The sequence below is a fragment of the Hemitrygon akajei genome, chromosome 14, assembly GCF_048418815.1.
Source record: "Hemitrygon akajei chromosome 14, sHemAka1.3, whole genome shotgun sequence".
In the NCBI taxonomy this organism is placed as follows: Eukaryota; Metazoa; Chordata; class Chondrichthyes; order Myliobatiformes; family Dasyatidae; genus Hemitrygon; species Hemitrygon akajei.
In genome coordinates, this window is record NC_133137.1 from 96,776,440 (window position 1) to 96,803,270 (window position 26,831).

The window sequence follows — 26,831 nt, forward strand, 5'->3', positions numbered from 1 at the left end:
GGTAGAAACAATAGTGGCGGATGTACGTGTGATACGCAACTATAGACCGATTGCATATGCTAATGCAACTAAACCAGGAGATTGATATAAAAAATGCTATGTCCAAAGGATCGGTGGGCAATCAGCGACTAGTTCAATGACTGTCTCAGCTTTGATTTGCAAATTAAAGTTTAACCCTTCTTGAAGAATCTTCTCCGTCTCCTGGTCATTTGTGGGGCACGAGAAACCACGACAGTGTTTTGGATCAGGTCCAGAGCATTCTGAAGTCAGAATTGTGGTACATATTGGTAAGAACATCACAGGTAGTAAAAGGGAGGAGGTTCTGAAGAGAGGATATAGTGAGTTAGATAGAAAGCTGAAAAGCAGGACCTCCAGGGTAGTAATCTCTGGATTGTTGCCTGTGCCACGTGCCAATGAGGGTAAGAGTAGGATAATTTGGCGAGTGAATGCGTGGCTGAGGAATTGGTGTAGGGGGTAAGATTTCAAATTTATGGATCATTGGAATATCCTCTGCAGAAGGTATGACCTGTACAAAAAGAATAGGTTACACCTGAACTCGAGGGGGACAAATATCCTTGTAGACAAGTTAGCTAGAGCTGTTAGGGGGGATTTAAACTAATTTGGAAGGGGTTGGGAACCGGAGTGATAGGGCTGAGGATGGGGCAGTTGATATACAAGTAGATGCAGTGTGCAGTGTGGCTGTGAGGAAGGAAAGGCAGATCAGCGGGAACATTTCAGTCAGTGGGATGAGTTAATGAGCAACAGGGGGCCAAAATCTAAAAGGATGAATAATACAGGACTGAAGGCATTATATTTGAATGCACGTAGTATACGGAAAAAGGTAGATGATCTTCTCGTGCAGTTAGAGATTGGCTGGCATGACATTGTGGGCATCACTGAGTTGTGGCTGAAGAAACAACATAATTAGGACCTTAACATCTAAGCATACACATTGTGTCTAAAGGACAGGCAGTAGGCAGAGGGGATGGGATGGCTCGGTTTGAAAAAATATGAAATCAAATCCTTAGAAAGAGCTGACATAGGATTGGAAATTGTGGAACCCTTATGGGCAGAGTTAAGAAACTGCAAAGGTAAAAAAGACTCTGATGGGAGTTATACACAGGTCTCCAAACAGTTGTCAAGATATGGGATACAATTAGAATGGGAAATTGAAAAGGCATGTAAAAAGAGCAATGTTATGATAGTCATGGAGGATTTCAATAAGCAGGTAAATTGAAAAAGTTAGGTTGGTATTGGATCCCAGGAGATGGAATTTGTAGAATGCTGACATGATGGCTGCAGCCTAGTCACACTGTTGTAAATTCTCATTCTTTGCAACTATTCCAATAAATCCCCTCTGTGTCCTCCTCAGAATCTTTATTTCACTCCAGTATGTGGTGACCAGGACTGAACACACCAAGTGCGGGTGAAGGGAAAGAGATAATTTTGCAATGTTTGAGCTGCAGCATTGCGTGCAGATGAGGGGTGAAAGCAACAGTGGGACGGGAAGGCAGCTGGTAACTGGACTCACACAACAACACACACAGCTCAGGATGCAATTCTCTTTATTATTGGCTGAGAAACTAAATGAGTACAGTCTCCACAGACAGTGAGAGTGGCTACAAAGAAATCAGGCACTGAATCCACGCTGGAAATGATGAGTGGACAGTTCTGGAGTCTTCTAAATACAGTGAAGTTTGTAGGCACAAACAAAACCAAGTTCCGTATCACAGGGATAATCATTCCACTTTGAAAAACCTTGAAGCAGAGAAAAGGAATCCAACATTGACCTGTTAGTCCACAAGCATAATGTTACAGTTGCTGAAAGTCTGAAAATAATTCTGGAAATATTCAGTAGGTCAGACAGCATGTGTATATAGAGAAAGAGGAAGGTCATTAATGGAGAAAATATATTTATTTCTCTCTCTCCACAGATGCTGCCTCACCTGCAGAGTGTTTCCAGCACTTTCTATTTTTTGTTTAATCTAAATATTTCCTCTTTTTGAGTCAAAGTCTGTGAGCCATGAATTTTTTTTGACCTTGATCCATGTGGTTGCCTTGTAAAATAAGGGAGTCACTTCCTATTGTGGTCAGGATAAGTGTTGCTGAAACCTGATATCTCACAAAATTCACTGGGGACTTGGAGTGTTCCAGACTGAAGTGGCTGGGCTCACCCTGGGCTGGAACCCCTGTGAGGGCTGGACAGCGTGCCTATCCCATCAGTGATAAACTGAGCCCTCACTGTTTCATGGGAACAGGGTCTGGAATCTCTGGAATGTAGAAGATAAACATAATATTTCTGGTTTCAATTTTTACCCAGAAAAAAATTATTTCTTTCTGTTATGAGGAGAAAATGGGAGGGCCATGAGTCAGTCCGCATTAGGGGATCAGAGGCGAAGAAGGTCAGTAATTTTATATTCCTCAGCATTACCATTTCAAAGAATGAATCCTGTGTTTAGCACGTAAATGCCATTACAAAGAAACCATGGCAGCACCTTTACTTTCTTGGAAGTTTGTGAAGATTTTGACAGACTTCTATAGATGCACAATAGAGAGACTGGTTGCATCACAGCTTGGAATGGAAACACCAATACCCTTGAACAAAACAGTCAACAAAAGGTAGTGTGTATGGCCAGTCTGTCACCTTATGAAGGACCCCACACCCCCCTCATACAAACTCTTCTCCCTCCTGCTGTCTGGGAAAAGGCACCGAAGCATTCAGACTCTCATGACCAGACTATGTAACAGTTTCTTCCCCCAAGCTATCAGACTCCTCAATACCCAAAGCCTGGATGACACCTTACTGCCCTATTTTCTTGTTTATTATTTATTGTAATGCCTGCATTGTTCTGTGCACTTTATGCAGTCCTGGGTAGGTCTGTAGTCTAGTGTAGTTTTTTTCTGTGTTTTTTTTACATAGTTCAGTCTAGTTTTTGTACTGTGTTATGTAACACCATGGTCCTGAAAAACATTGTCTCGTCTTTACTGTGTACTGTACCAGCAGTTATGGTTGAAATGACAATAAAAAGTGACTTGACTTGACTTGAGTATACCTAGAAAGAGTGCTATCACAGGATATCAGATACTATTAATAAGGAGCCCTCACCATCCAGGCCAGGCTCTCTTCTTGCTGCTGCCATGAGAACGGAGATACAGGAGCTGATGGTCCCACACCATCAGGAACAGTTATTGCCCTTCAACCATCAGGCTCCTGAACCAGAGTGGATAACTTCACTCACCCCCACACTGAACTGATACCACAACCTATGGAATCACTTTGAAGGACTCTACAACTTCTGTTCCAATATTATTGAATCTTTATTTATTTATTATTATTTGGTTTGTTTCTTTTGTACTTGCACTATTTGTTGCCTCTTGCACGTTGGTTCTTTGCCTGTCTTTGTGAGTAGTTCTATTGTGTTTATTTGTATTTACTGTGAATGCCCACAAGTAAATGATATTAAGTTTTCTTTGAACTTTGTACTTTGAGTTTCTTTATCTGCAGTGCCACACTGCAGGATCCTCCAAACCTGATATTACATCCCTTGTAAGTTGCTCCACCTACAACGTCACACTGAGCTGAATCTGAAAAATTAACTCTGTTGTTCAGATGAGCATGGGGTCGATTCATTCCTCTGTGGTGACAAGTGTGGTGAACTACATATACCTGTCTGGACACGCCCCTCTGCTGACTGCTCTTGTGGCTCCTCCCACAGACCCCTGTATAAAGGTGATTGGGGCACTGCTCCTTCCACAGTCTTCAACATGGTTGTGCCCGTTTTCGCTGTTAATAAAAGCCTATCATTTTGTACTCTACTTCCAGTCTCCTAGAGTTATTGATAGCGCATCAATTTTATTAACAGCAATTTTAAAGCATGGAATCCATTTTACGACCCGACAAATTGGATGTAGACCCTCAATCACAGGAGGCCGGCAATGCTTTAGAACTCTGGCTAGCCTGCTTCGAATCATACCTCAAGGAAATTCAAGTGACCGAGCATGCCACTATGAGCTGAGTTCTCCTCTCCAGGGTCAGTCCACGGGTCTACTTGCTGATCAGGGACCAACCGAGATACCAGGGCGCGATGGATGCCCTCAAACAACAATACCTGCGGCCAGTGAACACCGCCTATACAAGATATCGCTTAGCGACACGGCAGCAGCAGGCAGGAGAGTCGAGCGCTGAGTTTGTCCGGGCCCTACAGACACTCGTGCGGGCCTGATATTGACGGGGTTGATGGCCGAACAGCATGCGGAGCTCCTGGTACGAGACGCCTTCGTCACAGGGATCAGGTCAGTGTACGTGCACCAGCGGCTGCTGGAACACGCCGATCTTACCTTACATTCGGCGATTGAGCTGGCCGACACGCTGGAGGCCGCTCTGCACAACACTGATGCTCTCCAGGCGCACGATCTCCCTCCGGCCTCGTGGAAGCTGCAGACCCCGCAACCCGCCGACGAATCGACCTCGGCTGCTGCCAGTCACAAGTCCACCCAGTGTTACTTCTGTGGACTCGAGAAGCACCCCCGAAAACGCTGCCCGTCCCGAGAAGCGACCTGTTCCAGCTGCGGAAAGAAGGGCCACTTCGCCAAGGCCTGTGAGTCCAAACCGCGAGCGGGGTCGAGCAGGCCGCGTGCAAGGCATGGGGGTTGCCATTTTGCCTGCCCGCCGCGTGTGAGGCATGGGGGCAGCATCTTGGTCGGCACCACCTGCGACACATGGGTGCTTACCAAGCACCTCACCGCGCCGGACCAAGATGGCAATTCAACTCTAGCCTCCGTGACCCTCGACAAAAACGCTCCACATCAGCTCGTAAGGTCAATAATAGACATCCTGGTGGAGGGGCGCAGGACAGGCTGCCTGTTTGACATGGGCAGCACTGAGAGTTTTATTCAACCGGACATGGTGCAACGCTGCGGACTCGTGACACGACTGGTAAGCCAGAGGGTCGCCATGGCTTCTGGGTCGCATACTACAGACATCCGGGAGGATTGTGTATTGACACTAGTGGCGCAGGGCACAGAATATTGGGACTTTATCTTACTGGTCATGCCTCAACTGTGTGCCCCTGTGCTATTGGGGCTCGACTTCCAGAGCCAACTGAAAAGCATGACAATGGAGTATGATGGGCCCCTCCCACCAATCACTGTCAGAAATCCCCAGTTCTCTGGGAATTCGTCAGATACCCCACTACTGACCACACACACACACCGATCCGCGCATCCCACCCCACACCATGCCAACAGCCATACTACGGACACCACTTGCGGCCTCTCTACCCTTAAAATCCCTCCCCCACCGCTGTTCGCCAACCTGACCCCCAACTGTAAACCTGTGACAACTAAAAGCAGGAGGTACAGCGCGGGGGCAAGGGCCTTCATTAAGTTGGAGGTGCAGCGGCTGCTCAGGGAGGGGATCATTGAGCCAAGCACAAGTCCTTGGAAGGCCCAGGTGGTCGTTGTTTGGAACGGGGAGAAAAATAGGATGGTCGTGGACTACAGCCAGACCATCAATAGGTTCACGCAGCTTGACGCGTACCCCCTACCCCACATCGCGGATATGGTCAATCAGATAGCTCAGTAGAAAGTGTACTCAACCATAGACCTAAAATCCACTTACCATCAGCTCCCCATCCGCCCAGAGGACCACCCCTGAGGTGCTGCTTGGCCTGCCGTGTTCCATCAGCATTTTGTTTACATTAAAATGTGTGACTTTATTTGTTCACATGACTTGGTGTCATTGGTTAGAGCATAATTTATTGTCCTTCCCTGATCATCCGCTGACCATTTCAGAGGGCAGGTGAGAGTCAACACATTGATGGATCTCTGGAGTCGCAGTGAGGCCAGACTGGGGAAGGATGGCAGATTCCTCACCCTGAAGAACAACAGTGAGCCGGAGGAGCTTTTACAACAGTCTGGCAGTTCCATTGTCACCATTTCTGATAGAAATGTTTTACTCTGGATTTATTTCATTTTATTTACTTGAATCCAAATCCGGATTTGGATGGGATTCAAATTCGTGTCCCTGGATCATTAGGGTACACCCAGTAACTTAACCACTACACTGCTGCACCCCTGTTACTCTACAGGATGTCAGGTGTAATTCTGTCAGTGAACACCGATGTCACTTCAGAGATTCATCAATGTGTTAATGTAATCTGCCCTCTGAAATGGTCAGAGGAGGTTGGGGAAGGACAACTTCTGGTCTGGCCAGGGTCATGACATCCTGTAGTGTAATTCACCATCATTAACTTTACCTTGCAAATGTCATTCAGGCCAATCCAAGCCTTTGGCCTGCTTTGCTTCACGAATTTGATCACATTAGAAATGAAAGTGTTATGTTCGGCTGAATACACAGAAGCCAGCTGTCCGCAACATTGGTCTTGATTACAGAAATCCTTTGAATGGAAAAAATAATTAATCTGTTTGTGAGATTCAGTGTCTTTCATCTTCTTACAGACCTCTCAGTAAAGCACCCAAACAACACTAGGACATAGGGACAAGCTCTCAGATCCACAATGTTCTTTATCTTTTCTTCTCCTGAGGTTTTATGACGGCTGGCAAATAGCTTTAAGGTGCATTACCACCATCTTCTGAACTGCACTGTAGGTCAGGATATCTAAATCCTAAAGGTTTGCATTTGTATCAAATTCCAGAAAAAAGGACCTGTATTCTTAAGGAACTGCACTATATATTTAAATCAATAACCTTGTGATCCTTTCTGCAAATATTGTTAATGTTGCATCGTATTTTATTCCGTGATGCCTCACCAGTACGTGCTCGACTATTCTTGCAGATTGCAGTACTCACACCTCCTATTATTGTGTGTCTTCATTAAAAACAATGTAGTTTTTAACCCTGTGTACCTATACCTCAATCTCAATATTATCAGCTTATCCCTTTTGCTCTTTCCTGCATTCCTCGACCATCCCACTTCTTTCTGGATATTATAAAGATGACTTCCTGTTCTCTCTTCATCCTATTGATTTCTTCACAGTTTTTGCTTTCACTTTTGATAATGTTTTTCATTTCTCCTAGTTGCCTCCTTTGCTAATTTATCTGCTTGTTCGTTCCTGCTAATACCAACATGTGCTGGAATCCATATAAAACATATACAGAATCCCATTATTTTAAGTTTAAATAAGATTTGTATTATCTCACAAATAATGTCTTATCTTGCCTCTGAATGGAAATCTTTTAGACTCCTGATTGTTGTGCCAGAATCAGACAGTATTGCAACTCCTATCAGTCCCACTTCCTCTACCACTGCAGAGCCAGCTGTCACTTCATGTGTACACGCTGAGAAATCATCATGCATCCTGACCTGCTTTCTAATGTTAAAATTAGCCACTACCAATCTTACCCCAAATCTACTATTACTGTTTGTAAGCATCTGTATATATTTGTAAATATCCATGACTAATACTAGTTCCATAAATTCAACTATATCTTGATTTAAAATCACTTCTCTGCTTTTCTGTCTCCTTTTGAATAATTTAAGATCCACTTTCGGTACCCAGGGAAAAGGCATTGTCATACTTACTGCCTTAGTACCCATTCTGCTTTTCCTTCAATAGTCCAAGCAAAGTGTCTGATTTCCTTTCTTTCCTTGTCCTTACATGGATCTAAAAGCTATTTTGTTGAATGGTTTTCCCATGCCCTTGCAGGTTTACCCAACATGTTAACACAAGCTGTGTTCCTCCCAGTTCCAAAGGTGTCTCTCCCGACTCCACCTGCATCGCTACGACTGGTATTGTCCTTATTGTCTCACTGACTAACCTTAATGCTTGGCTTTGAATTGTATCCAACTTTCCAAGCATACTGTGTGATGCTGATCCATATACCATACTTCCATTGTCCAGTATTGATCTTATTAGTCATATATATATATATGTATTGCTTTCAAGAATTTCTTATAGCTTGCTTTTCCTTTCCTGTTGAACACCTTAGAACATATAGCACTTTCTTACTTTTGGTTATTATTTCCTTAATATCTGCTGGCCATGTAGGTCTTGATTGAACCAAATTCCTAAAAATTTAAAGTTATCTACACTTAGTATTTCTCTACCATAAAGTTTTCATTTTAAGTGTTGTTCTATCCTCTTCCTAGTGAAAAAGATTATTTTGGATTTCTCTGCTGAAAACCTGGATGGTAGGCAGCCGTCAATCCCAGGGGGTCATGGGTTTGTGCCTCTGGTGAACTGTGTCCTCTCTGGGGCGCAAGCCTGGTTGGGAAGATTTGAAGAACTGGCTGTTGCCCATGCAGCAGCTCACCAACTAATTCCACAGATTCACCACTGTCTGGCTGAAGCAATTCCTCCTCATCTCCATTCTAAATGGATATTCTTCTATTCTGTGTCCTCCACATTAGGAAACTGCTCAAATCTACTCTGTTGAGGCCTTTCAAAAGACGATATGTTTCAGTGAGATCCCCCCTTTGTTCCTCTGAATTCCAGTGAGCATAGGCCCAGAGCCATCAAATACCCCTCACTTACAATCCCAGAATCATTTTCATGATTTTCCTTTGAAACCTTCTCCAATGTAGGCACATTCTTCCTTAGATAAAGGGTTCAAAACTGATCACAATACTCCAAGTGAGCCTCACCAGTGCCTTATAAAGCCTTAACATTACAAACTTATTTTCATATTCTAATTCTCTTGAAATGCATGCAAACATTGCATTTGCCTTCCTCACCACCAACTCAACCAGCATAAGGACTCCCAAGTTCGTATGCACCTCAGATTTTTTAATTTTCTCTCCATTTCAGAAATAGTCTAGATTTTTATTTCTTCTACCAAAGTGCATGACCATACACTTCCCGACATTGTATTCAATCTGCCTCTTCTTCGCCCATTCTCCTAATCTGTCTAAGTTCTTCTGCAACCTCTCTGTTTCCTCAGCACTATCTGCTGCTCCCCCTATCCTTGTACTGTCTGCAAACTTGGCCACAAAATCATCAATTCATTCATCCAAATCATTGCCATATAATACAAAAGGAAGCAGCCCCATCACAGACCCTTGTGGAACACCTCTAATCACTGTCAGCCACCAGAAAAGGCTCCCTTCATTCACACTCTTCGCTTCCTGCCAATCAGTCAAAGCTTTATCCATGTTAGTATCTTTCCTGTATTACCATAGTCTCACACCTTGTTAAGCAGACTCATGTGTGGCATCTTGTCAAAGGCCTTCTGAAAATTCAAGCACAGACCATCCACTGATTCTCCTTTACTTATGCTGCTTGATATTTCTTTAAAAATACCAACAGATCATTTTCCAATGGTCTGATATCTACTCTCAACTCTCTTTTACTCTTTATATATTTGAATAAAATTTTGGTATCCTCTTTAATATTATTGGCTAGCTTACCTCAATATTCCATCTTTTCCTTCCTTTTAACTTTTGAATTGCCTTGTGTTGGTTTTTAAAAGCTTCCCAATCCTCTAACTTCACACTAATTTTTGTTCTATTCTATGCCCCCTCTTTGGCTTTTATGTTGGTTTTGACTTCTCTTGTCAGCCATGGTTGTGTCATCCTGCCTTTAGAATACTTCTTTCTCTTTGAGGTGGATATATCCTGTACCTTTCGAATTACTCCCAGAAATTCCTGCCATTGGTGCTCTGCCGATATCCCTGACAATGTTCTCTCCAATCAATTTTGGCCAACTCCTTTCTCATGCCTCTGTAATTCCCTTTTCTCCATTGTAACACTGAGACATCTGACTTTAACTTCCTCTGAAATTTCATGGTGCATTTGATCATATTATGATCACTGAATGCTAAGGGTTCTTTTACCTTAAACTCTCTGATCAATTCTGGTTGATTGTACATCACCCAGTCCAGATTAGCTAATCTTCTCATGGGCTCAGCCACAAGCTGCTGTAAAATAAACATCTCATAGGCATCCTAGAAATTCCCCTTCTTGGGATCCAGCACCAACCTGATTTTCCCAATCTACCTGCATATTGAAATCCCCCATGACTATCATAACATCTCCCTTTTGACATGTATTTTCTTTCTCCCGTTCTAATTTGTAAACCACATCTTAGCGGCTGTTTAGAGATCTGTATAAAACTGTCATCAGGGTCTTTTTACATTTGCAGTTTTTTTAGCTTGACCCACAATGCTTCTACATCTTCTGGTCCTATGTCACTTCCTTCTAATGATTTGATTTCATTTTTTGCCAGCTGAGCCACCCCACCCCCTCTGCCTTCCTGCCTGTCCTTTCAATACAATGTGTATCCTTGGATGTTAAGCTCCCAGCTATAATCCTCTATCAGCCACAACTCTGTGATGCCCACAACATCTTACATATCATTCATGCCAGTCTGTAACTGTTGCTACAAGTTCCTCTGCTTTATTTTGAACACAGCAGATATTCAGATATTGTTTTCCTAACTATTGCTTGCACCTTTTCATATTCAATTAGATTTTTAAAATTGTGTGTCCGCTTTAATATTCTAAAGGCTCTATTATGAAGTTTTATTGCTTTCACACCTTCTTATGACTTCCATATTACCATTTTCTTTTTCAGCTCTATTCCATTTACTTGGTATACTTATTGTTGTGTGTTGTTATTGTCACTTCTACAATCTTGTTACATAAAAGATCCACATCCTCACTGATTTCAATATTCCGTAATTCCTGATCAGAATCAGGTTTATTATCACTGGTAAGTGTTGTGAAATGTGTTACCTTAGCAGCAGCAGTTCAATGCAATACATAATATAGAAGAAAAAAACTAAATAAGCAAATCAATTGCAGTGCATGTATATTGAATAGATTCAATATTGTGCAAAAGCAGAAATAATACACATTCAAAAAGTGAGGTAGTGTTCATGGGTTCAATGCCCATTTAGGAATTGGATGGCAGAGGGGAAGAAGTTGTTCCTGAATTGCTGAGTGTGTGCCTTCAGGCTTCTGTACCTCCTACTTGATGGTAAAAATGATAAAAGGGCATGCCCTGGATGCTGGGGGTCACTTCTTTCTTTAAAGTTTACCCAATTAGCCTTTTCAAATAGCCAACGTTCCAGCATATCTTCCTGATCACCATTTCTATTTCTATTTGACATTATACAGTGTAAAGATACTGCCTGTTGTTTCTTTCAAAGCCTTCCATGAACACTTTCCTGGATTTAATACTATCATTCCTACAGTTCTGATCAAGAAGATCCAAAACCTGGGCCTCTATACCTCCCTCTGCAACTGGATCCTTAACTTCCTCACCAGAAGACCACAGTCTGTGAGGATCAGAGGTAACATTTCCACCTCACTGATAATCATCACTGGTTCACCTCAGGGGTGTGTGCTTAGCCCACTGCACTACTCTCTCTACACACATGACTGTGTGGCTAGACACAGTTCACATGCCATCTATAAATTTTCTGATAGCATAAGTATTGTTGGTGCAACTAATTTTAGAGGACCTAACCTGGTCCCAACATATCAATGCAGCTATAAAGAAGGCAAGACAGTGACTGTACTTCATTAGGAGTTTGAAGAGATTTGGTATGTCAACAAAAACACTCAAAAACTTCTATAAATGTACCGTGGAGACACTCTGACAGGCTGCGTCACTGTCTGGTATGGGGGGGGGGGGTGGTGGGTTTGGTGGGTTGGCTACTGCACAGGACCAAGAGAAGCTGCGGAGGGTCATAAATTTAGTCGGCTCCATCTTGCGTACTGGCCAGTGATTATAAACCTGATTCTGAGATGGTGACAAGAAGGCATACAGGAGTGAAATATATCAGCTAATCGAGTGGTGTCACATCAACAACCTTGCACTCAATGTAACTAAGAGCAAAGAATTGATTGTGGACATCAGAAAGGGTAAGATGGAGAATATACACTGATCCTTATAGAGGAATCAGAAGTGGAAAGAGTGACCAATTTCAAGGTCCTGGGTGTCAACATCTGTTGATTTATAATTTAACATTTTGATGCAGTTATAAAGAAGGCACGACAGTGGCTGGGTTGCATTCAGAGTTTGAAGAGATTTGCTATGTCTGCAGACATTCACAAATTTCTATAGAAGTACCTTGGAGAGCATTCTGACTGAGTGCATCACAGTTTGTTATGGATGATTGGTGGTGAGGGTGCTCCATCATGGGTACTAACCTCCATAGAATCCAGGATATCTTCAAGCACCCCCATCATTAAAGACCTCCATCACCTGGGACATGCCCTCTTCTCATTGTTACTATCAGGGAGGACATATAGTCACACACTCATCAATTCAGCAACAGTTTCTTCCCATCTGCCAGGAGATTGCAGAATAGACACTGAACCCATGAACACAACCTCACTACTTATTTTGCACTACTTATTTAATTTAACTATTTAACATAACCTCGTATACGTAACAACAAATTTCTGATTCTAATGATGCCATAATTAATGTTCAATCAATTACTGATTCAGAAACTGCAATAAAAGTTACTCTTGTCCCACTTCCATCATTTATACAGATCAGGTTTTCCTTTTCCATATGTTCTTCTCTCACTCCTCCGTTAATGTTATCATGTTCCCCTCACAATGGGCTGTGTGTGAACATTAAAATACCCACACCATACTGTATTTCCCTCTGTACCAGTAAACCTATTTCTAATTTTTACAAGAATTATAGATATTAATAATTTTAATTGTACCTTCCTTTGTGCATCCTTCAGTTACTATGTACTCTAGTTCTTCTTACTTTAGTTCTTCATATTTTAAAACTCTTTTGACAAAAGTTGCACACTCACCTCCTCCTCTGTTAACTCTATCATTTCTTCCACTGTCATAACCATTAGCTACAAAATCTAGTGTTGGATGACACCATGTTTCTTGCACACATATCACATCTGGTTTCTCAGCCAACTAAGTTACATAACTCTTAATTTTCTGTCCACTAGCTATTAAACTTCTAGAACTCTGCTGAAGAATTAACAGGATTAGTATTAGTAACCTTGTAAATAAACTTCTAGACTTGGATCACCCCAACCCAGTTCTACCTGCACTTGGTTCCATGAAATCATCTGATATTCAAAAACCTCTCAGCTGCCTTCAGTATCATTTTTATCTTTTCCATATTTGATTTTTTCTGCTCAGAACAATTCATAACCTTTACCATGAACAAAACTAATTTATCTATATTAATCACTAATGTTGAAAGATTTCACTGACTTTGTTTTGTATTTGTATTTGAATCATTTCCACTTTAACTCTTCTCTCATTTTTTACCATGCTGTTTCCACATATGACACAACGTGCTGTCCCCTTATTTGTATAATTCCATTGCTTTTTTCCTAACTTCACATCCGCCAGAGGCTACTGTGTGGGCCCCACCACGATGACAGCATTTTACTGGTTCATCTTGTTTGCACTGCTCACACATTCATATGTTCTCCTCCACACCCACCACACCTCTGCTACATGCCCATATTTCTGACATTTATAACAACTTAGTAGTGGTGGAACATTGGCTCTGTCACTAAAGCACATGAATCCAATTGGTACTTTTTCCAGTAAGATTGAACCCTGAAATATTAACATAACAGATGTGCTGTAAACTTTACTCCATTTCACACTGTTTTCAATCTTTTTATCTCTGCCGTCAATCCTCCTTTGATATTTTTCTTTAGTTTCTCTGTTTTCTCTGATTGGTATTCCCATTATCACCCCTTTTCACACCACTTTTTCCCCTGACACTCTTTTCTATAACCTTGCTTTTGCTAACATTTAGTACCTCCATTGCTTTGTCTCTCTGCTCCAAATTTTTACAAACAATCAACAGTGCTCCATCATACAGAAACTTTGCTGTACTTACATTATATCTCCTATTTCCTTCTTTAGATCATCAAGCAGTGCTAATGGACTCAATGCATTTACTTCACTCCCTTGCTTAGACTTAAACAGTATTTTAAACTCCTCCTCTATCACCTTCCTTCAAATCTAACATTGTTCTCTATCATTATCATTTTCTCATTTATTTCCACTTTTCCTATTTCCTATCTGTCTGCACTTTCTTCCACTCCACATAGACCCTTATATCCTCCTTTTCTATTCCACTCCTCCTATCCCAACCCAGTCAGAGTTCAGATTCAACCCACAATGTCATGATGAGCTAATTAAGCCAGTGTTGGCGAATTAAAGTAATCCCTTCTGTATGCACCTGGTCAATTTATGCCACTATCTTAGATCTTCTTAAGCACCTCTATTGTATCTACTGTCACCACTGCTCCATGGACCAGATTCCCATCATCCACTAATCTCTGTCAAAATCTTGACCTGCACAACTTCTTTAAACTTTTTCCCTCTCATCTCAAATGATTGCCCTCTGGTGTTAGACATATCGATCATGGGAACGTGATACCAGCTCTCTACTCTATCTATGCCTTATAGTTTTATTCCCCATCAAGACTCCCCTCAGCCACCACCACTCCAGAGGAAACAAGCCTTGTCCATTCTCTCCTTGGAGCACATAACAACCAATGTAGGGAGCAGCTTAGTAAACCTGTTCTGCATCCTTTCCAAAGCCTCCACATCCTTTCTGTATTTGGCAGAGCAAAACTTAATAGAATTCTCCAGAGTATAATAACACTGCAACGTAACTTCCTGACTCTTCAAGTCAAGTCATGTCAAGTCACTTTTTATTGTCATTTCGACCATAACTGCTGGTACAATACACAATAAAAACGAGACAACATTTTTCAGGACTCATTGCCTTGAACTCATTACCTCAACTAATAAGAGCAAGCGTGCCATACACCTTCTTTACCACCTATCAACTTGTGCAACCACTTTCAGAGAGCTATGGACTCGTATCCCAAGAAGCATCTGTACATCATGGCTGTCAAGGGCCTCACCACGTACTAACCACGTACTATTCCCTTGCATTTCATCTCCCAAACCGCAACGCCAGTCTGGATTAATCAGCATCTGCTGTTTCCCCACCCATATCCACAATGATCCATATCCTTTGGCAATCTTCCACACTCTCCACAACACCATCAATCTTTGTATAGTCTGTGAACTTACAAAACCCACCCATCCACATTTTTATTCATCTCACTTACATATGTCACAAACTGCAGATGTCCCAGGACAGTTCCCTATGGAACACCATCAGTCAAGGACTAACATCCAGAATAAGATACATTGCCTACTACCCCCTGTCATCTTCATGCAAGTCAATTCTGAATCCAAGCAGCCAAGTTACCATGGAACTCACACACTTTCATTTTCTAGATGAGCATACCCTGCAGGACCTTCTCAAATGCCTTACTAATATCCAGATAGACATCATCTACAATTCTACCTTCATATTCACCTTTGCCACCTCCTCAAATAGCTCAATCATGTTATTAAAGAAGTGATCTGTTCTTCCCCTGCAAAGTTATTATTGTCCAAACCCATGCTGTGTTAACTACTGGATTTCACCTGTTAATCTGACTAATAGAAAGCAGAGCCCACGGCTGCAGTGAAACACAGGGACTCATCACAGACAACTCAACTAGAGGCTGTGCTGTGAGTTCATGGGAATGAACCAGCAGAGACCAATATTCACCAGGCCTCCCAGAGCAATCACTGGTTTCAGGGACTTACCTGAGCTTCTTCCCATGTCTTTCTGTCACTGAAAAACCGGTAACAGGAGTTTAAAAGAGAATAATTAAACCAGTTTTCATCACAGGGTCCTCTGGATAGTTTACGTTTCTCAAGGTGATGCTGAGTCCTCTCCAGTTCCAACGAATTGTGTGTCCCTTCAGTCAGAGAATTGGAATTTAAACCAACTGCAATAACCAAACAGTCACAGGTTTTGCTGTTTCAGAACACCCGACCATGAAGGACACACAGAAATTCAGGGTTCGAGGGGAGGAAGGAGCACCAGCTGTAGCTGTGGCCCCTCTAGTGTTTAATACAGACCTAATGAAATCTCCCTCAGTCCGTCTCTTGTAAAGGGGGGAAAGAAACAAACGGAGGAACTGCAGGCTGATCGGCCTGATATTGGGAATGGACTAGATGTTGGCAAATTATCTGAGTGACATCACAAATCACTATTTAAAGCAGTGCAGGTTAATCACAGACTGTCACGCGGAGATATTAATGGAAGACTGTAAAATCTGTCTTCTTAGGCTCTCAGTTAGGATTGAGAAAGATTTTCCTCCCAAAGGAGAGGAAGGTGTTGGTGCAGGATTACCCTCAACATGGGGTGGCTTTTACACAACTGTCACACTGTCTTGACAGAGTGAGGTCCTGGTCTGGTGGCAAGGAGGTGCAAGTCCATTGTGGATTATCCTCTACTGAACAGTTAGACACACACACACACACACACACACACACACACATTCTGACCAACTATTCACCATGAACACAGATACAACATCTTGCACAGCTTTGTTCTCACCTCTCCTCCCTCCATCTCCTCTTACCTTAATCCACTCCCTCAGTATGTCTTTCTTTGATAAATCTATGTCACAAATACAAACCTATTGGTGTGACTTTCTGGGCTTTCCTCTGGAGATCAGGTTGCAAATTAACCAATGTTGGGAGTTAAATATTTTCAGATAGGATTTGAAGAGACAGGGAAATTGATAAAGAAGGGGTTAGCCCTGACAGTAAATGATGGGATGAAGACGGGGACAAAGAATACTCCACATTAGTAGTATTCACAAAGTATATACAGAATGGCTTTTGTGTCTCAATGATAAAGATCCAACAGCAGTTCAGCAATGAGCAATGAGAATAAGAGATTTGAAATAATTAAAAATGCTCTTTAACAGCAAAACAATGAAAATAAATGTCACCAGATAACAACAAAGCTGATGCTAATAAAAATGGAAACAGAATTTCCATGCTATCCTATGGGAAATAGACTAAATCTTCCTCCAGGAAATAAAAAATGAAAAGATGAACAGAAGCTGTTGTGAGTCCCTTGCAATCTGACTGTGCTCCCTCAGTCCTTCACCCCCACCCTCACAGGTGACAAACAGACTGCACTTGGTGCAGGGGACCCAGTGCCTGCAGAAATTTCTTCTCTGTATCCGCTCAGCTCCTCACAGGTAGTCACATACCCCTCTACCTGCAAATTTATTTTCCTATGATACAGTACATCACTGTGGAGAAATCTCTGTCTCCCGATCTGCAGGAGAGTTTCTGACTCAGCTTCCATATTAATAGCTTTGAGATGAGTATCCCAGACAAGAGACAACTTCCTACTCTGCACCAGTGTCTACAAATTTCCATGTTCCACAGTCCAACCACAGTTCCTGTACATTCATTCCTCACAGATATATATTTATAAAGATACTGAAATCAATGAAGCTTACATGTTATATCACTGACAAACAGTGCAGTCACCACCAAAACCGAAACTAGCATCATGTTTCTTTCGTCAAACCTGAAACACAAGAAAATAATTCATCATTAGTGTCAGGTTTCCCAGTGAAAGTGGGGATATCCTGTCGCCATTCCCACCTCTCTCCCGGTTCTCTGCATCAATAAAGTTTCTAATGGTGACGCATCCCCAGATATGAGTAGTTTTAGATCTTAGATGCTTCAGAAAATGTTGAAATTAACCACAATTGGCTCGACTAACCAACGTAAATATTACCCCGGCGAATCACTATAGACTGATGAGAACAAAATTAACAGGAAACCACAGAGATGACTTGTGAGCTTCAAATGTGACTATAGAATGTTACTCTGTAATGGAAGACTGAGAAATGGAGGTTGCAGAAAGCATTTATCATCCCATGATGTTTTTGTGACATAAAAGCTCAATGAATATTATCAACATGAACAATTAGGATGTAATATTCAGGCAAATGCATGAACAACAGATTGCATTGGATAAAAAGATTTTGCTTCCTGAAAACCTTAAGGTGTACCTTTTGGATTTTGGATTGCTGATCATGAAAATCACGATGCCAATTCCCTGTAACACACCATTTTTTGAAATCACCTATATTTGTTATTTCAATTCATAATTCACTGATATAAAATGTTGTTCACAACGTAATCTGAAATGTTGCCCATAATGGAAGCATGCTTGGGCAGGGTAGGACAGGTTTAAGAAAGGTGATAGAAGTATTATGCACAGGTGTTTATGGGTATACCGGTTTTCAATCATAATGATCTGCAAGCATAGCATCTTGTGTGTACTGATTATAATAAAGTAATTGCATTTTCAGGAATATTTGAGATAGCAAAATGTCTCGCCAATGTTGCAACAGTCATGATATTTTCTGTTATATTTGTGGCCAGTATACATTTAAAACTCACAGATGGAGCATCCTTATTAAGAAAGCCCATGAGCTCCACGTTGGGTGTAAAATTGGCGACCAAGATAAAGGGCTTCTCATATTTGTTGCATAACATGCATTGTCGATCTTAGAACTTGGCTCAGAGGTACTTGGAAACCAATGCCATTTGCTGTCCTGATGATATGGGCAGAGAAAGATCATGTGACAGACCGCTACTTCTGTCTGACCAGTGTGTCTAGCTTCTCTGCTAAAAGCAAGAAATCCATTGAATACTCAATCTCCCTTCATCCATGAGACCTGTGCCACATGACAATAGTCTTCAAGTACCGAAGCCATCGTAGTCATGGAATCTATAGGAGGCAGGTGAAGATGCAATGATGCATGAACCAGGAATGGAAAATAACACTGATGCAGATTTTGACCCTTTCTATCAATCTCAATCTGACTTAAATAACCTGATTAGAGACTTGGGTTTGTCAAAGAATCACTGGGTTCAAAACTACAAAGATGGAGTCTGCTGTCACCAGCCACAAAAATTGCTGTGAAGGATGTTGATATTTGAGATAGGTGTTGACCAGAAAAACTGATACCAAGATTGAGGAAGGCATTCTTGTTGGTCCACAGAAATAGGCGTTTTGCCCCATCTTTTCTCTACCATCTCTTTTTTTAGCAATCCATTTAGTTTAATTTCCCTGTGCTGCTGGGAGTTGTTCCTTCATACATTTAGCCAAATCCTTTGATAGCTATTATTGACTCTGCCTCCACCAGCCTTTCAGTCAGTGACTTTCAGCTCATGACAACTTCCTGAGTAAAATCTATTTGCCATCTCAGATCTTTACCCTCTACTTAGTGTTCTTGCTGCTTGGTACAGAGCTTGGTAACTGGAAAACACAGATCAATATGCAGCAGATTTTGTCATCTCATCCCCTCAGCTGGGACATAGTGAGGAACACCAACTTATCACATCACCTCTGATTCTTTAGCCAATTATTTCCACGTATTGAGAAGTATGTAAACGTCGCAGATTTCAACAATCATGATTGTCTTTTGTCTTTGTGACTGCTACCACTGGAAAGCGTTTCTCGTTTTTTCCTCCATCTAATCCACTTAGCGGATGTGATACAATAGCTGTTGCTTGCCTGTGCTGGAAAGAGGGAATCGTCAGCATTGGGAATGGGTGGCACAGAGGAGTACAGAGAGTACTCCACAACGTTCCTGATCCCAAAACTTACAGATGATGGAAAGGCACTGGCATGTCAAAGGTTAATCACTCACTCAGGTACTGAGCCTCTGACTGGTTCTTACTGCCTCAGAGTCTGCTGATTTTCAGGTCCATAGTGACTGCCAATCTGTAGGTGGTGGAGGAACTGGTGACATTAATGTCGTTGGCTGTTAAGGGACATCCCTCACTTTTAGAGATAGTCATTGCCTGGGAAAATGCTACTTGCCAATTATTGTCCCATGTCTGAGTGTTTTTGCTGATTGGACTGCTTTTTCTTCTGAACAGCTGTGAACATTGTGGAGACACCAGGGAAAGTCCCCACTTTCAGCCTTCTGATGGACAGAAGATCATTGATGAAGCAGCTGATGATGGTTGTGTGTGGGACACTGACCTAAGGAACTCCTGTAGTGACGTCCTAGGCTGGAATGTTGGACCACAGACCTCTGACTTTGTGTGGGAATGAATTCAACCATTGAAGTATTCTCTCCTCGATGACCCTTTCACCAGCTCTCCTTGATGCTGCACTCTGTCCAATGCTGCCTCATTTTTGAGGAGCGTCACTCTGACCTCACCTCTGGAATCCAGCTCTTTGTCCTGTGTTTGGATTGAGGTTGTGAAGTCATTTAAAATGACTGATCTTGATGAAACTGACACTGAACATGGGTGAGCAGATTATTGGAAGGGAAGTGACACTTGACCTCACTGTAGACAACTCCTTCTGTCACTTTGCTGGTGGTTGATTGGCTGGTAATTAGCCGGACTGGATTTGTCTTTCATTATTGTGGGATGCAATGTCATTTTATTCATTCACACAATATGGAATTTGCAAGCTAAGTCAACAATATTTCCAATTTTCAAATTACTTAGGGAAGATAATGGTGAGCTGTCATTTGAGTTACCGAGGCAGATCTCAGATTCTTGAGGGAAGGAGATTTGCATAATTTGTTACTGTGTAACTCACTTCCTCCAGAGGGCAGGTCCATTGTTCTCTCTCTGTAAACTTCCGAAATATGTTCAATTTGATGTTTTCACATGAAATTGTTTACAAAAGAGGAACTTATTGACCAGAACTTGTTACTGGGAGCCAGTGTTGATGTAACAGTTTGAGTAATCACTGTGTCTTTAGATAGATAGATAGATAGATAGATAGATAGATAGATAGATAGATAGATAGATAGATAGATAGATAGATAGATAGATAGATAGATAGATACTTTATTCATCCCCATGGGGAAATTCAACTTTTTTTCCAATGTCCCATACACTTGTTGTAGCAAAACTAATTACATACAATACTTAACTCAGTAAAAAATATGATATGCCTCTAAATCACTATCTCAAAAAGCATTAATAATAGCTTTTAAAAAGTTCTTAAGTCCTGGCGGTTGAATTGTAAAGCCTAAAGGCATTGGGGAGTATTGACCTCTTCATCCTGTCCGAGGAGCATTGCATCGATAGTAACCTGTCGCTGAAACTGCTTCTCTGTCTCTGGATGGTGCTATGTAGAGGATGTTCAGAGTTTTCCATAATTCACCATAGCCTACTCAGCGCCCTTCGCTCAGCTACCGATGTTAAACTCTCCAGTACTTTGCCCACGACAGAGCCCGCCTTCCTTACCAGCTTATTAAGACGTGAGGTGTCCCTCTTCTTAATGCTTCCTCCCCAACACGCCACCACAAAGAAGAGGGCGCTCTCCACAACTGACCTATAGAACATCTTCAGCATCTCACTACAGACATTGAATGACGCCAACCTTCTAAGGAAGTACAGTCGACTCTGTGCCTTCCTGCACAAGGCATCTGTGTTGGCAGTCCAGTCTAGCTTCTCGTCTAACTGTACTCCCAGATACTTGTAGGTCTTAACCTGCTCCACACATTCTCCATTAATGATCACTGGCTCCATATGAGGCCTAGATCTCCTAAAGTCCATCACCATCTCCTTGGTCTTGGTGATATTGAGACGCAGGTAGTTTGAGTTGCACCATATCACAAAGTCCTGTATCAGTTTCCTATACTCCTCTTCCTGTCCATTCCTGACACACCCCACTATGGCCGTGTCATCAGCGAACTTCTGCACATGGCAGGACTCCGAGTTATATTGGAAGTCTGATGTGTACAGGGTGAACAGGACAGGAGAGAGTACGGTTCCCTGCGGCGCTCCTGTGCTGCTGACCACCGTGTCAGACCTACAGTCTCCCAACCGCACATACTGAGGTCTATCTGTCAAGTAGTCCACTATCCAATCCACCATGTGAGAGTCTACTCCCATCTCCGTTAGTTTGTGCCTTAAGATCTTGGGCTGGATGGTGTTAAAGGCACTAGAGAAGTCAAGGAATGTAATCCTCACAGCACAGCTCTGACATTATTGGTAATGTCAGAGGCACCTAATGAAGGAAAAACACTTTGGATAGGTACTGGGGTCACATAGAGGTCACAGTAGTAACAACCTGCAGATTCCCATCCACAGAGGCTTCACTCAGGAGTTGTTTATTACTGTGGATTTAGTTTTACTGTAAATGGTCACATACTGGACACTGGGTATCCATCAACTTCTGCTGGTGATATCATGAAAATCTCTATTGGATATTCCTTCATAAATACATGTTGGTTCTGCACGATAAAGCCATGATTTTCTTAGCAGTCTGTTCCATGTCCTCCTTGGTGAATTCAACTTTTTTTGACAACAATTTTAATGGGACATCCCTTTATTCAGAGGCTGTGCTCTCAGATCCTAGACTCTGCTACTAATGGGAACATCTTCTCCAAATTCAATTTATCCAGCTCTTTTTCAAATTTCAGTGAGATCTCCACTCATCCTCCTGAACTCCATTGAGTGCATGCATGGATAAATCAAACACTCCTCTTCTGTTCAGTCTTTCATTCTTGGGATTATTCTTGCATGCTTCCCCTTGACCCTCTGCACTGTCGACACACAACCTTCCTTTGTCGGATTATGATTCATTACATTGCTTACTTCACTGAAACATTGTTAAATTTGCTACTGTGTTAGTTTTCAGGTGAAACAATGGAAATATTTTAGACAAGTTGAAATCAGAGGAGATAATTGTGAAGGAAGGAAGGAGATGTGACTAGGTTCGGAGAGTTGGGAGGAAGATGGATTGTGTGTCTGTGGGTAGTGGGTGGGGGAGTGGATGTATTTGGGTTACTTTTGCACAGAGTTGGTACAGACTTCACAGGTTGAATAGCATCTTTTACGGCTCTAACCATTCTCTGAGTCTGTGACCAACTTGGGTAGAACTGAGGAACCACAAAGCCACATCCACCCAGAGTGATAGAACTTCAGGATCCCAAACACTCAGTGGTGATGGGTCTTAATCAGAACTGAATTTGGATGTAGTGAAACATTGAGCAAAGTGTTGTCTGTCCCAGTGTATCGACCCCACTCCAGTCTTTCAGGTCCACTGAGAAACTTCAGTACGGTGGTGATGAATGTGAATGAAAACATTTCAAAGTAATTATTTTACAAAATGTATTTGTCCAGCAATCTTTCCACAGTGTTTCATTGTAGAATTTTCATGAAAAGCTCACAAAGGGTTGATATGTCAAAAGCTGAGCCAGTTTAATAAAAAATTTGCTGATCTCATGTTGTTGAAGGATGGGAGATTTACATAATATTTATCTATGTAACTCACTTCCTCCTAAGAGCAGATATGTTGCTTTTTCTCTATAACACACAAAATGTGTTAATTTCCATTTTCTGATGTGATATTGTTGATAAAATTGGAATTTGCTAATAATCTTATCACTGGGAAGAGATGTTGGTCTGAAGTTTTGAGATATCACTGTGTCTTTCTTGATTACTTCTTTTTTTTGTAATTTTTTTTATTGAAGTTCATCATCAAACAAACATTTCCATAAGATGTATTTCAGACATTGTACATATATATCATATAATCATCTATATCACAAATCTCCACAAAGTATTTATCTGAGGTATACACTTATAGAAAAGAGTGGAAAGAAAAAACAAGCAAAAGGAAAGAACTATGTACAAGTAAGGAGCGATCTTTTTTTTTACAACAGATTCATTGATTTGTGAGAATAAAATCAGGTTACTTCTAAGGACAACTGATGAAAGTACAAGTATTTCATGAAGATATGGAGTTACTTAGAGGCCAAGGAGTCCATGATCGACAGTTTCCCTTCCAAAGGGGCTTCACTCAGGAGCTGGGTGTTTACTGCAGACTAACCATTCCATTCACTGAGATGTCCTACAATATAATAATGGGACTTTGTACATTCTGATCATCCCCAGTCCTTTGAGACACATTTAAAAGATTCTCAACCCTCTACGCAATGGAAGTTCTCCTCTCTGAATCCCAAAATGTTAATTGTTCCTGAGTTCTGGATTCTCCAGGGTGAGCAAATAGCATTTCATTATCCACCCCTCTGTTCCTCTCAGAATACAACACCCTCAATGAAATCATTTTCAGTTTTTGTTCTAAATTCTAGTGAGTTTATTCAATGTCCCTCATTATTTCTTCAATGAACACTTCACTCATTCCAAACATCCATCTGATGGTTCAAAGCTGCACTGACTCCAACACAGGTGTTTCCTGCCTGAGGTATGGAGATGAAAACAACACCTGATCACCAGGTGAGGCCTTATATTCCAGAACCATTCCAGAATCTAGTGATTCTTAGAAGATCATTTTTATTGCCTCCACAATCTCTTGAGTCACCTCTTTCAGTACCCTGGGTAAACACCATCTGGTCCAGGTGACTAATCTGATCTTTCAGTTTCCCAAGAACTTTCTCCCTAGTTATGGTAACTTCACAAACTTCATGACCCCTGACACCTGGAACTTCCACCATACAGCTAGTGTCTTCCACAGTGAAGACTGATGCAAAATACTTATTCATTTATTCTGCTATTTTGTTGTCCCCCATTACTACCTCTCCAGCACTGTTTCCCAGTGGGCTGATATTCACTCTCTCCTCTCTTTTACACTTCATGTATCTGAAAAAACTTTTGGTATCCTCTTTAATATTATTGGTTAGCTTACTTTTGTGTTCCATCTTGATCTTCTTAATGACTTTTTACTTGCCTTCTGTTGGTATTTAAAAGCTTCCCAATCCTCTAAATTCCCACTAATTTTTGCTCTATTTTATGCCTCATCTTTGTTGACTTTGTGATGCACCATCACTAACTCACGCTGAGACGTAGGAAGCGAGGTATCGGCTTTTATTGACTGGAAGAATGAACAACACTACATCCTGGGGAATGAGCAACAGGCCACAGTCGCCTTTATACAGGGGTCTGTGGGAGGAGCCACAGGAGCAGTCAGCAGGGGTCTGTGGGAGGAGCCACAGGAGCAGTCCAGACAGGTATATCTAGTTCACCACACTTTGACTTCTCTTGTTAGCCACGGTTGTGTCATTTTAGAATACTTCTTCCTCTTTGGGATACATATATATATCCTTTGCCTTCCATTGCTTGCAGCCATTGCTGATATGCTGTCATACTTGTCAGTGTTCTTTTCCAATCAATTCTGGCCGGCAGCTCTCTCACGCCTCTGTAATTCCCTTTACTCAACTGTAATACTGATACATCTGACTTTAGCTTCTCCTTCTCAAATTTGATGATGAATTCAATCATGTTATGATCACTTAGCCCTGAGGTTTCTTTTACCTGACGCTCTCTAATCAATTCTGGTTCACTGCACAATACCCAATCCAGAATAGCTAATCCCCTCGTGGGCTCAACCAGGAGTTGCTCTAAAAGCCATCTTGTGGGCATTCTAGAAATTCCCCCCCTTGGAATCCAGCACCAACCTGACTTTCCCAACCTGCCAGCATATTGAAATCCCCCATGACATTGCCCTTTTGGCACGCATTTTCTATCTTCCATTTTAATTTGTAGACCACATCCTTATACTGTTTGGGGGACTGTATATAACTCCCATCAGGGTCTTTTCACCCTCGCTAGTTCTTTCACTCTATCCACAACAATTCAACATCTTTGTCACCTCTTTCTAATGATTTGATTTCATTTTTACCAACAGAGCAATGCCACTCCGTCTGCTTTCCTGCTTGTCCTTTGGATACAATGTGTATCCTTGCACGTCATGATCCCATCTGTAATCTTCTTTTTTCTAAGCTCTATGTATCTATCCAGGAGTCTCTTAAAAGACTTTATCGTATCCGCCTCCACCACAGTCACCAGCAGTGCACGCACTCACCACTTTCTGCGTAAAAAACTTCCCCCTGACATCTTCTCTGTGACCTGATAGAGGTGTATCAGATGATGAAAGGCATTGATTGTGTGGATAGTCAGAGGCTTTTTCCCAGGGCTGAAATGGCTAGCATGAAAAGGCACAGTTTTAAGATGCTAGGTTTCTGCAATGGATTACCAGGGTAATAATGGAATCAGGCAGTTTGGCGGAGTTTAAGAGGCTTTTAGCTGGACTCATGAGTATGGAGGGAATGGATGTAGATGGATGATACACAGTTGGAGGACGTTTCGTAAAAATTGGCTTTGATTGGTGCAAAATCATGGACTAAATGGTCTGTTGTGTGCTGTAGTATTCTATATATTCCTTTTTCCATCAATGTCATTGGTACCAATATGCACCACAACCTCTGACCCTTCCCCTTGACCATCCAGAACAGTGTGTGGTCACTGTGATGTTCTTAATACTGACAGCGCAACATCTTGAACCACAATGCACCCATATACACTCACCTATCTGCTCCATATCTGGGGAATCCCCAATAACTGAAGCACCTTTGATCTGTCTTCTCTGTATAGTTGAGCCACCCAGGGCTCTATAGTCTTGACTCTAGATGCAATCCTGGGGAACCTCTTCCACTATCAGTACCTGAAAATGTAGTTTTGTTAGAGAGCAAGATAACCTCGGGGGTCTCCTGGACTCCCAGTGATGTATGATCAGTCTGGGATTCAGTTAGAATGTACTGAGAGAAGAGGCCACCCTGTTATTTTACCCACTGCACATCAATGAACTGTCAGACATCTCTTTTAACTGCACAGAAAATGAATAAAGATCAACCATTATTCTGAGATTACTCACAATTTTACCTGTTCCGAAGGAATCTTAATTGCCTGAAAACTTGGATAAAACATCCACAGATCCACTGGCTGAGCAGTTCTCCTCATCTCCTGGTCAGAGTCCATGACTCCAGCAGCACTGACAGAACAAATGCTCTGGGTGTTACAGTCATGGAGAAAAAAATACATTTTTCCAGGCGTTTCTCCGTGGAGCACTGGGCCTTTCTCTTCCCCAAACATTACTCACATGACTATTGCCAGATATTCTGTAACAATCAAGAGAAAGGAACACTTCTGTTCATTTCTCACCATTCTTGTACAGCACACTGCACCGTGTACCC

At 41.8% G+C, this 26,831-nt stretch overlaps 1 protein-coding gene across 1 annotated transcript; it reads right to left on the reverse strand.

Moving 5' to 3' along the window:
* Positions 1–1,548: 1,548 nt before the first annotated feature.
* Positions 1,549–26,831, reverse strand: LOC140738836 (uncharacterized). The gene is made up of 5 exons (XM_073066749.1): positions 26,513–26,831; positions 17,304–17,374; positions 15,583–15,737; positions 6,258–6,398; positions 1,549–4,566 (listed from the first exon to the last, which is right to left on the reverse strand). Exons 1-5 carry the CDS (start codon positions 26,728–26,730, stop codon positions 4,501–4,503), a joined length of 651 nt encoding a protein of 216 aa, XP_072922850.1. The 5' UTR covers positions 26,731–26,831; the 3' UTR covers positions 1,549–4,500.